The sequence below is a fragment of the Callorhinus ursinus genome, unplaced genomic scaffold (genome assembly GCF_003265705.2).
Source record: "Callorhinus ursinus isolate GAN/ISIS: 27379988/994484 unplaced genomic scaffold, GSC_fseal_2.0 scaffold28, whole genome shotgun sequence".
Lineage (NCBI taxonomy): Eukaryota > Metazoa > Chordata > Mammalia > Carnivora > Otariidae > Callorhinus > Callorhinus ursinus.
Genome location: NW_027397090.1, coordinates 14,924,257 through 14,936,951, shown reverse-complemented (window position 1 = coordinate 14,936,951; position 12,695 = coordinate 14,924,257). Strand labels below are relative to the sequence as shown.

General features: G+C 43.4%; 1 protein-coding gene across 9 annotated transcripts in view; it reads left to right on the top strand.

Moving 5' to 3' along the window:
* The window catches only part of SPATA6L (spermatogenesis associated 6 like), a 47,597-nt gene that overhangs the window by 18,445 nt on the left and 16,457 nt on the right, over positions 1–12,695 (top strand). For all 9 annotated transcript variants that reach the window (XR_012374049.1, XR_012374051.1, XR_012374050.1 and 6 more), the window contains 3 exons: positions 2,874–2,998; positions 7,313–7,390; positions 10,498–10,740. Coding sequence is in view for 4 of the 9 variants with exons in the window: in XM_025891410.2 (XP_025747195.1) it covers positions 2,874–2,998; positions 7,313–7,390; positions 10,498–10,740 (446 nt within the window). In the remaining 5 variants the exon portion in view is untranslated. The remainder of the gene's footprint in view (positions 1–2,873; positions 2,999–7,312; positions 7,391–10,497; positions 10,741–12,695) is intronic.

Here is a 12,695-nt window from a genome sequence, read left to right as displayed (position 1 = left end):
TCATCTGCTTGGAGGCAGCTCCAGGAGGCCGCACGACACCTCTCTTTTCTGACCTCCTCTGAAATGTGGTTGTAAAAGGGTGCCTGGGTGGTTCAGTCGGTTGAGTGTCCGACTCTTGGTTTCAGCTTGGGTCGTGGTCTTGCTGTCCTGGGATCGAGCCCCGCATTGAGCCCCACCCCACTGAATCGGCTTCTTTCCCTCTCCCTCTGCCCCTCCCCACGCCACTCTCTCTCTCTCTCTAAATAAACAAATTTTAAAAAATGTTTAAAATGTCCATCCTTAATGATCTCTCCAGGGGCCTATGAGAGACACTGGCAGATTGGCCCCCTTCCAGGTGAGGCGGTCTTGGCTGGGCCCCGTGCTGGTAACTGCCCCGCACTCACACCCTCTAGGGACGTCCCTGCCAGGGATGGAGTAGTAAACGTACAAGTCCCAGCACAAACACATGTGTGATGCCAGTCTTGGTTTGCGATATATTTTGGGTACAAAGTGAAAAAGGCTGGGGTGCCTGGGTGGCTCAGTCGGTTAAGTGTCTCCCTTCAGCTTAGGTCATGATCCCAGGGTCCTGGGATTGGGCCCCGCATCAAGGGAGCCAGCCACGCAGAGATCCGGGGGAAGGAAGATGACGGAGAACGCGGGGCAAGCATCTAAGGTAGAGGCGAGCTTGGTGTGTTTGAGGGACAGCAGGAAGGGCAGCAGGGCGGACGTGGCATGAGCAAGGAGGAGAGTGGTAACAGATGATGGAGGGGGGGTTAGGCGAGGCGGATTACACGGAGTCTTGAAGGCCAGGGTAAGGTGCTTAGGTCTTATTCTAGCAGGATGGGGAGCCTGTTGGAAGGTTTTAAAGAGACGGGAAGGTACAATGTGATGTTTTTATAACATGGCAGTGTGTGGAGGACAGGTTTGAGTGCGGGACAGTGGAAACAGGGAGACCAGCTCGGAGGCCGTGGCAGTGGGTGGAGAGACAGGTGGTGGGGCTGGGACCAGCCTGGCGGCCGTAAGGATGGAGAAAGGACACAGATTTTAGATTTATTTTGGAGATGGAGTCAACAGGACTTAAGCTAATGTGGACGAGGAGATTGTCACATCACCGCCCGTTTTCAGGTTGCACTTGTGAGGTCTCTGAGTGGAGGAAGTCTCTGAATTCTCTCTGAATGAGAGAGTTCATGTGAGGAGCGAAAGAGTGGAATCAAGGATAAATCCTAGATTTTTGGCTCAAGCATGTGGTATTGGTTCTTCTGATGGGAGGCTAAGGGAGAGCTTGCTTGTGGGAAAAATTCAAGAGTTCTGTGTTGGACCTGTTATCTCGGAGACATGAGGAGACGTTTAAAAGTGAGACTTGAAAGATGAACGGGATTTCATCGGGAATGGGAAGGAAGAAAGCACGTTTTGGAAAGAACAGCGTGGGCCGTGGAAGGCCGTATGTAGCGGAGTGGGGGAAGATAGATCGTCCGTCCGTGTGGCTGGTGCATGTCTGAGATGACAGGAGAGGAGTGGAAAGACATGTTATTGTGATGAAAAAGAGAGAATGCGTTCTTTTTGCACTTGGATCCTTATGAGAACCCAAGCATTTGTGTTGAGTGGGATAAGTAGGAAGACATTAACCCATCACGCTGATGTGCCAGAAATACACCCTATCAGAGTTCTTCTCAAAATCAAATGGCGGTCACCAAACGGTAAAGCTACCTCATTGACTATGGTTTCTTTTTTGGTGGTGCTCTGTACAGGGTCCACTCTTGGTCTGAACCTCTGGTGTAGCACCTGCTGTGTAGACAAGGAGGGCTCTGCTGGTAGCTGCTCAGTCCCCTTAGACCCAAGATCTTCTTTTGGTAATGAGTGTTTTGTAGCATCCCTTTTGCCATACTGAAATAATAGTCGTGGTTACTATAACCAGCTTACACAAATCGCCGCAAACGATATAATATTTCGGCTGTAACAAAGGAGAAGTAAAAGGAAAATGGTTTAAAACAAAATATGCATATCAATACACAAACGTTGAGCATAAGGAAGGATTTAGATGTGGCATGATTTTCAAAATAGCCAGTAGGGTCTCAGTAAAGATCTGAACACATTTGTTGCTTAATTTACACGGTAGCTGCATTCCTGAAAATTCAGTGTATTTTAAGATCATGCAAAGAAAATGCTCCGTGTTTGTATGTAACAGTGAGGTTCCAGGCTCAGCCAATTATAAAACAGCTTCTCACCTGAAAGAATGTTGTTATGACATTAGAATGTTGTGCAGGAGTGTCTGGAGCGTTGTGAGACATCTTAGCACCTCTGGCTCCTGCCCATGAAATGTCCCCCAAAGTTTTTGGGAATGTCCCTGTGGCTGGTACCAGCCCTGCTAAGAACCACAGCTTTGGCTGTTCTGTGGGCCATGGGGATGCTGATATCCCTGCATCAGAGGACAGGTTGACCCCCCCATCCCCCGCCCCCCCAATCTATGCTGTAACCGTTGTGTGAACGGGGCACTGTCTGCCTTGTTCCTGTTCTATCCCTAGGGCTTGGCCCAAGGTGTGTCCTTAGAAAACATGGTTGAAGGAAAGGATGGGTGGATGCATCAAAGGATGGACAGATGGAGGGATGAAAAGGGATTTTTCTCTTTGTTCTGTTTCATGGAGCAATCCTTTAGTTTTTTTTCTTCTTCTCTGTTATGAGTTGGGAAGGCTTTTAAAAATGATCCATGAGATAAGAAGTAGTAGAAATCTCTTCTACTCCACCTCTTGAATAACAGGTGCTTTGATCAAAATGTCTATTTTTCTCTGAATGCCATCTCAGCTGTCACCTGCCTAAGCTTTTATTTTGTTAAACTCAGGAATGTAGATCATTTTGAGAATGTAAATCTACTTATGGCTTTTCTTCTTTCTTTCTAGTGTGGGAGGAGTTGGCCTGCTATGAAGAAAACACACGGGATTTTCTTTTCCCTGAACCCAAGCTGACACCTTCGCTCCCTGGGATGTGCAGGGAGGTGCTCATGAAGACGATTGCAGGGTTTCCAGTAAGTGGTTCCTGCCCAGCCTGGACTCCTGTGGGGAGAGATCCTTGGGACTTGGACATTTTATTTCTGACAGGGCTTGTTCTTGGGCTGATCACTTCATCTCGGTTAGTACCCCTGTGTAGCAGCCCTGTTTAGATGCCCCTTTCAAAAACCAAATTATACTGATTTCCCCCACTGCTGATCTGAGAGATGGTGGTGGGGGAGGATTCTTAACGTAATCAGGCCAAATCATTGCCTTATTCACAGTGTCACATACTTACAAGGATGCTTTTCCACCTCCTCTTAATGCAGACTAATGGAAAGATTTAATACCAGTTTATTTCATCGTAGCTATTGTTTTACTAGTAATAATGGAAGCAAATAGAATCGTGAGAGTAGTAATGCCGCCTCTCATTTATTTTGAGCTTTTGGGTTTTCCTTTTTTTTTTTTTTTTTAAGATTTTATTTATTTATTTGACAGAGAGAGACATAGCGAGAGAGGGAACACAAGTAGGGAGCGTGGGAGAGGGAGAAGCAGGCTTCCCACCGAGCAGGGAGCCCGATGCGGGGCTGGATCCCAGGACCCCAGGACCTTGACCTGAGCCAAAGGCAGACACTTAATGACTGAGCCACCCAGGCGCCCCGAGGTTTTGGGTTTTCCTATGGTATGTTATTTCTGTGATGGCTCTCGTCAGCCAAGGCAGATGTCAAGAGTTTCCACTTAATGGCAAGGGAAGGGACAGAGGTTCACAGAGATACTACTAAAGGATCTTAAAAGACACAGTAGTTATTCAGATGACAATCTGTTTTGCGGGCATTACCTGACCCCAAATTCAGGACATTCATTTTGCTGGTATCTGTGATAGTTTCTAACCCCACGGCAGCTCTGACAATATTCTCAACCTTTATGTTACTTGGATGGTCTCTGTTGGAAGGGCCACAGCTTTATGAATTTAAAAAGCCTGTTTAATACTCACTTTTCTCTTACTCCCCCGTGAATCGTTATTGTTATAATTTCGTAAAATGTTATCGCTTCCCGTTTTGTTGAGAGTAAGTGAAGAATATGTAACATGAGGCCCCTTGTTTCTGTGATGTTTATGATGACAGAACTTCTAGTTCTAATATTTCAAGCAGCAAACATGCATCCAAAGTTGTCCTCATCAGAATTGCTAATGAGCATAACTTTAAACCCTCCATAATCTTTGATGGTTTGGTGAAGAGCACTGACACCATTTTTTCCCCTCAGAGATACTCTTTGTCTGTCACTTACATCCGTGGTACTCGTGAGAAGGCTTGCCTTTATTATTTTGAGTTATTGGTATACTGCTCTTCAGACACTAAAAGGACAAAAACTGGTGAGAATCAAGTAGGGGATACTCTTTATATTAACTTTGGTTAATGTAAAGTTATATAATATAACTGAGTTTTCTATGTAGTCAAAGCCATCTGCAAACACGGGGCTGGTATGCAGCTGGGTATGACGACGAGGAGAAACACACGTCCTTGTCTTCTCCCAAATGTTGTCTCTGTTTAACTTCATGAGCATAAGTAGGAAGAAGAACATATAGGAAATTGTGTTTTTACAGTTACTCATAAACGGAGGTAGTCATCAGAGAAAGGGCTTTAAACTGCAGGGAAAGATCCTCACACATTAGAGGTAAAGTATCAGTGAAGTTATGAAAACTATGTTTTAAACCATTTGTAAAAAAGTGGAACTCAATTTCTCTCCAGTGTTCTGGAAGGTAAAACAAAACCAGTCACCACAGTTTTAACGATGGCTGACGTTCGTTGTGTTCTCCCTAGATGCCAGGCACCGTGCTGAGTTTGATACATGACTTATCTTGTTCCATCCTCCTAACCCTGCAAGGTGGCTGTTATTCTTTTTCTGTCCTATGGTTGGGGAAACTGGCAGAGGGAGTTTAAGAAATGTGCTCAAAGCCACAGGGCTGGTGAGTGATGGAGCAGGGTTCTCATGCTTTCTTGTCGGGCTTGGTCACTGCAAGAGGCTGATTCTCTCATGGATTACAGGTTCCTTATTCACTTCATTATTTTCCCTTAAGTTATTAATTCATTAAGAATTAGATTTATTTCCTCCACAAGAATGTGACCTTTTCTTGGTATTTCCATATTTCATTTTATTTCACTTGATACTTTGACAGCTTTTTCTCCCTCCTTTTCTTGGCAAGGTCAAGAATTTTGTTTTGTTTTGTTCTGTTTGGGCTTTTTGCTTAATTTTAATTTTTTTTAAACTGGGCTTTATGTGCAACGTGGGGCTTGAACTCACGACCCCAGATCAGAAGTCGCACGCTCTACCACCTAAGCCAGCCAGGCGCCCCAAGAATTTTCTTTTTAATGTAATTTGTTTTCTTGTTAGGTCAAGACTGACTCTGTTAAAGTAAGCAGAAAGAATATTATTATTTCTTAATTAACTTTTAGTTAATAATTTCATTTTTCCTTTAGGGCCGTGATTCTAGAAAAACTGTACTGTTAAATCCATTTGTTGGCCTAACTATCATCACCCTCCTCCTGTTGCTAAGGAAACTGGGCAAGAGAGAGGCTGTAAATTTCAGCTCTAAACTATTATACTAAAATCAGTACTGCTGTGAAAAAGGAAGTATACATCCCCCCTTATGGTCTGAAGTCATTGTCAGGAGTGGAGGTTACGGGAGGCAAACAAGAATGTGTTACAGGGTGTGGATTCCTTGAAGGTAGAGCCCCCCCCTTCCTCCCCAGGCAGACTGGAGCAGGGGTTTGAAGGCTGGCTAGGCAGCCACATGTGCAGAGGTTAAGTGTGGGCCCCGATTGTCTGGGTTCAGTCCTAGTTGTGTCACTCAGTGACTGTGACTTTGGGTAAATTACTTAGTCTCTGTGTACCTCGGTTTCCTCAGCTGTAAAATGCGCTGATAATAGTACTTCCCCCATCAAATGAGGGTTAAATCTATGTGTCATGTTTAGCATGCTATCTGGCATATAGTCAAGCACACGATGTGAACGGTTACAGTTTGTCGTACTGTCATTCAGGGGTTAACATGGCCTCCCTGCGAGGCGATGAGACAGCGACACAAGTCTGTGCCTCAAGTGGTGACTTGTTCAGGCTCAGACAGCTGGGCCGCAGGGGACCCGAGGTTTGGTACACACAGGAGGTCTCGTGATTCCATCGGTCGCGCTGTGGACCTTGGAGCTCCCCAGCCCTCCTCTTTGTGTGGAGGTGAGGCTGATCTGGCCAGAGGTCTTGTACACTGTTTGACGTATGCCACCCCCCTTCCGCATCATCGGGCTCTGCAGCAACGGGGCTCATGTGTTTGCACGCCCAGAAATCTTGAGTCACCAGTCCAGGCCTACCACGCGTATGGGCATACTGCGTTCTAGAGGCCAAAAACAAAACAAAACAAAACAAAAAAAACGCCGAGGATCTAGGCTGTACTTGTAAGAACTTGTTTTGCAGATCAGATGAATGCACAGGGATGAACGTGCAGAGGAAGGAATAAATAGGCAGGAAACAAGCGAACTCCTGGCTCTCCCGATCCCCAGCTGTGTGACACCAGAGAGACCCACCTCTCCAAGCCTGCTCCCTCCCATGTAAAATGGGGACATAATTGTGTGCTACCCAGACTGCGTGTATATGTTTTATTTTTCAGCTTTACTGATGTATAATCAAATAAATATTGTATACATTTAAGGTGTACAACTTGATGTTTTAATATACAATGTGAAAGAATTGCCACAATCAAGCTAATTAACTTATCCATCACTTATTATTACTCGTTTAGCTGTTTCCTTTTTCTTTTCTTTTTTCTTTTCCTTCCCTCCCTCTCTCCCTCTCTCTCTCTCTCTCTCTTTTTCTTTCTTTGCTTAAGATCTACCCTCATAGAAACTTTCAAATTGACACTATAGTATTATTAACTATAGTCAATTGCTGCACACCAGATAGACCTCTAGAACTTAGTCATCTCGCGTAATTTGTGCCCTTGACCACCCATCCTCCAGCCCCTGGCAAACAGCACTGTCTTCTTCTATGAGTTTGGCTGTTTTAGATCCCACACGTAAGTAAGGCACACCACATTTGTCTCTCTGTGTCTGGCTTATTTCACTCAGCATAATGTCCTCTAGTTTCTTTTATGTTGTCATAAAAGGCAAAATTCCTTCTTTTTAAAGGCTGAATAGTATTCCATCGTATATATATTTGTTATGTATATATTTTAGGTAATATGTGTGGATTATGCCAACCGCACAAAAAAGTAATTAGGTTCTTACATGCTTTCAAGTTAGATGGGGTGGGCTGAGAATCTATTTCCAGTAATTTTATTTGCTTCTTTTATGCTATTTTATTTTTAGGGCATTGCTCCCAAAATAGAGTTTTCTACAAGGACAGCCATCAGAGAACGAGTGTTTCTGCAAAGAAACAGATTTTCTGTAAGTATAACCAAGAAGCCAGTGATAGAACTGTCATGAATTTTCTCCATAGATTTAAAGAATTTCAGCCCCAACTTGGTTACCAAGTTTAGATGGCAACTGGATGAATAGAAACCTGGAGATTTATCACTAGGCTTGAATTTCTATATTCAGACTGTTCAGCCTATCACATTAGACTGAGTGTGTTTGACATGTATTCATCATGGTATAGTTAGTGGAACAAGGGATATAAAAGCTAAAATCACAAGTTTGACATAAGTAGGCCAATTAGCTTTCTTGTTATTGTTTCACGACTTTTACTCTTGATCTTATGAATAACTGTGTTCCTTCTTTCTTTTGCTGAGGCCGCAGCTCAGAGTTGTATTTGTGGGTCCTCTAGGCCTTGGGGCATCCTTGAGCACCCCCTCCATTTCACTGTCATGTTCAGCCCTAATTTCCCCATCACACTGATTGCTTTTGGTCTTTCTTTTTACCTTGTTGTACATAATTTTTAACGATTTAAAATCCTTTGTAGAACAATATGGAAAATGAATGAATGTAATTCGTAAAGTTTCTTCAGGTACTTTGCTTGTCATCCCAAATCTTGCCTGGTGTCTTGGAAAATCCTTGGAAGTGTAGGCTGTGGGTTAAGGGGTACTGAATGCAAAGGTCATTAATCTGTGCAAAGCCATCAATCCTCTGGGCATCATGACTCATAATAGGAGGCAAATGATTAATTTTAAGGAAGGCATTCACTGCTTTTTATTTTTTTAAACATTTTTAAAATTGATTTATTTATCTTAGAAAGTGAGAGAGAGAAAGCATGAGCAGGAGGGGCAGAGGGAGATGGAGAGAGAATCCCAAGGAGACTCTACACTGAGCACAGAGCTGGACATGGGGCTTGATCTCATGACCCTGAGATCACAACCTGAGCCGAAATCAAGAGTTGGTTGCTAGCTGACTGAGCCACCCAGGTGCCCCTGCACTGTTTGCTTTTCAGTTTTTCCCTATTTACCCACTATTTTCTCCAGTCTGATATGGGTGCACAGTGATCTTTCAGTCTGTCTCTCTCTTCCACTCCACCATTTTAATCTTGTTTTGGCCTCTTAATATAGGTCTTCCATTAAGTGTTAACTTTTTAAAGTAATAGCTCTTACTGTTTTTTTTTTTTCTTATAACAAAAGTATTTAGTTTAGAAAACTAGAAAATACAGATAAGCAAACAGGACAAAATAAAAATAAAATTGCCTGTCATTCTTATTATGTAGGGATGGGCATGACTCATTTTTTTGAGTATATTCTTCCATACACACACACACACACACACACACACACACATTATTTTAATTTTAAAAGACTGGGATCATGCAATACTGCATATGATTTTGTATCTTTCCTTTTTGACTTAATATGCCGTGGACATGTTTCTCACATCCTTTTTTAAGATTTATTTATTTTAGAGAGAGAAAGAGCATGAGCAGTAGGAGAACGAGAGAGAGAATCTCAAGCAGACTCCATACTGTGGGTGGAGCCGGATGCAGGGCTCGATCTCACAGCCCTGAAATCGTGACCTGAGCCAAAATCAAGAGTCAGATGCTTAACCGACTGAGCCGCCCAGGCGCCCCGTTTCTCACATCCTTAAGTATTGTTACGCCAGGCCGTTTTTCACGGCTTCATAGTTAGCTGTTGTATGGACGTACCGTGATTTGGTCAATGGTTTTCCTGTTGTTGGGCACTTCACTGAGACGGTAATCAGAGTCCGGTGAGGAAAACAAACCACACCTGTTCTTTTAGTAAAAAGATTTAATTAATTAAATCTTTTTTTTTTTTTTTTTAAAGGCCAAACAGGGGTTGAAGGACTGGAGAGTAAAAGGGTCACTGAAGTGACAGACACAGTAACTAAAGGAAACAGCTTCCATCCCTAGGGCTGGGGAACCGGGAAGAGGTGGGGTCGTCAAGGACGTAGGAGCCTGAGGAAGAGACCGCACACAGGTGGGACCAGACCTGTGGGGAGGGGCTGCTTGCCTGGGTGCTTCCTCGGGGGTTCAGAGGCAGGGCTCTGACGCATGGGACTCAGACCTCTGTGAGGGACAGTGCTCACTGCTGGGGTCTCTGGAGCTTGGAGGGAGGGTCCTGTGGGGCAGGACTCAAAGCTCTGGGGCGGGGGCACTCTGGCTGGCTGGTGCTGGGAGGTCTGAGCCGGGCACGGTGAGGCTCGGTCTGGGGTTATGAGGGGAAAACTATACACTGGCACCGTGTGCCTCTCTCAAGGTGAAGCCCGGTTGCTGGGGTGATGCTGTCGGGAGTAGAAGGCAGAACTGGGAGTGGGAGTCCTGGCTTCCTCCTCCCAGCTTGCCGCCTCCTTCTAGCGCCTCCTAGTGGTGGAACCTCTACTGAACAGCTGAAAGAGCAGAAGGGTTTGCCCCAGTACCCTCAAGCTGATATATTAGAGCAAGGTGGGTTTGGAGCGCAGTGGAAATTGCTTACTCACCAGTATAGCTGATTTCTCATTTTTTGAATGGTTATAAGAATGTCTGTAGCTGGAGCATCTGGGTGGCTCAGTCGGTTAAGCATCTGCCTTCGGCTCAGGTCATGATCTCAGGGTCCTGGGATCGAGCCCCGCATGGATCTCCCTGCTCAGCGGGAAGCCTGCTTCTCCCTCTCCCTCTGCCCCTGCTTGTGTTCTCTCTCTCAAATAAATAAAATAAAGTCTTTTTTTAAAAAGGAAAAGAATGTAGCTATACACATACATAATTATTTCCTTATAATAAATTCCTTGAAAAATTGCTGGACCTGGGTGTGGGCCAGATTCATCCCCCCCATCAATCATCATGATGAGGGAGGAGTGTCTGATACCTTCCAACTTTGTCCTACTGCAAATAATTTTCACTGTTTCTGGTTGAAATATATTACTCCAGCGAGTTATAACTACTAGTGATGTTAAGCTGAGCTAAAGAAAAACTAAGGAGAGAATACCCTTTCTTAAGTTCATGTTTGGCAAATCTGAGATGTTCAGTCTTCTTCCTTAAACAAAGTTCAGTTCAATATAGTTATATTCTGATTGAATTTATCTTCTTTTTTCTCCATTTTCCATTTTTTAAAAAACAGTGTTTCTTGTTTTGGTTTCAGGAAGAAAAATATAGTAAGTCAAGAAGGCCTTTATCTGCAACAGATGGACCCAAGCTCCCCATAAATAATATGAAGATGAAGCCAAAGGAGAGTAATCTCAACAGACTGCCCCAAAGCATGCAGTCCCGTGCTCCCTCTCCTGTTTCCGCCCGGCGCTGCTTTCACGACCAGCCAGCTCAACTGAACCTTGGAAATAACGTCAGATTCTCCGGGGGAAGCAAACCTCCATTTGTAGTTAGACACGTGAGCCTAAAATTATTTTTCAGAGTCTGGAAGGGTGAAGGTGCAAATGAGGATAAAATCCAAGAAGGTTGGGCCATAAAAACAAATGGGTGATATTAAATAAAGAGGGAATTCATTTTGAGCTAGAAACATTTCATTTTTTTATCTATTATTTTTTATGTATTTTTGTATTATGTTCAATTAGCCAACATAGAGTACATCATTAGTTTTGGATGTAGTGTTCAATGATTCCTTAGTCGCTTATAACAACACCCAGTGCTCATCACCACACATGCCCTCCTTAATACCCATCAGCGGGCTAACCCATCCCCCCACCCCCTCCCCTCTGAAACCCTCAGTTTGTTTCCCGGAGCCCAGAGTCTCTCATGGTTTGTCTCCCTCTCTGATTTCTTCCCATTCAGTTTTCCCTCCCTTCCTCTGTGGTCCTCTGTATTATTCCTATGTTCCGCATAGGAGTAAAACCATATGATAATGGTCTTTCTCTGCCTGAGTTATTTCACTTAGCATAATCCCCTCCAGTTCCATCCATGTTGATGCAAATGGTGGGTGTTCATCCTTTCTGATGGCTGAGTAACAGTCCATTGTATATATGAACCACATCTTCTTTATCCATTCATCTGTTCATTTTTTTAAAAAGATTTTATTTATTTATTTATTTATTTATTTATTTATTTATTTATTTATTTATTTATCAGAGGGTGAGAGAGAACACAGCACGGAGGAGGGGCAGGGCCAGAGGCAAAGGGAGAAGCAGGCTTCCCGCTGAGCAGGGAGCCCAATGCGGGGCTCGATCCCAGGGCCCTGGGACCATGACCTGAGCTGAAGGCAGAGACCCTTAACTGACTGAGCCACCCAGGCGCCCCTAAAGAGGGAATTCAAATTGAATAATAACTATGATTAGATGAAGTTTGCTGCCTAGAGTCATTGTCAGGCAAGTCATACAAAGATGTCTCGTGCAGAGGACTTGCTCAGTAAATGTCAGTCATCCCTATTTTTAATTTTTGAAAATTATTAATAGAGTGTGATGCCTGCTTGTGACAACCTGCCATTTTTTTATCAGCAAACTGACGGGTAGAAGACACACATAACAAAGGCCGGCATGTGCTCTGTAGCAATAGAAAAGGACAGCTTCCTATGTTTTAAAGAAAACTGCTTGAGTTTTTAAAATGAGGTTGTTGTTCATTGTCAGGACAAATGTGTCTGCAGGAAGAAGCAATGATGTGCCTACTCAAAGCCCTTCCTTAAAGCTATCTTAGATTTAGCCCCCAGGAAGTAGCGGATAAATGTAATTACACTAGCCTCCTGACATTGTGTTGCCTGTGAAAGTAATGGAAAATAGAGAAAAATTAAAAAAAATTACCTATTGGCTTACCAGAATATGAATAAAAATTTTATTTCATTTAGTGCATTTCCTTTCACTTTTTACAATTTCATAAGGTTTTTTACCCCATAAAGCTGTAATTATACTGGATATACAGGCTAGTTTCTCAATATATATATGGTTAATATTACATTAAAAGCATTTCCTATAGCACGTTGTGGTTAATGACTTATTCTCAAAGAGTTATTATAACTTCAGTAGTTAACTGTTGATATTCTTGCCAAGTTGATAACTTGGCTTAAAGTTACCGGTGGTGTTTATGCATTAGACATAAGATGTGAAGCATTGTCAGCCCCGAAGTGAGGGTGCTGTTGATTGGGACGACGGTATGCAGAGGTGGTTTGTAGGTACAACAGATGTTATTTGGCTAGAAAACATAGAACAGCTGTTTTCCTTGTGGTCACCTGGGTAAAAATGGCCAAAGTCTAGCAACCAGTCTTTAACCAACTGAACCACCCAGGTGCCCTAGCAACCAGTCTTTAAACATGGCTTTATAAAAATATTGTTGAATTGAATTTATTGGACAGTCTGCTTCATTCCATTTGAAATAGATTTTTGTGAAGTACACTGTAGT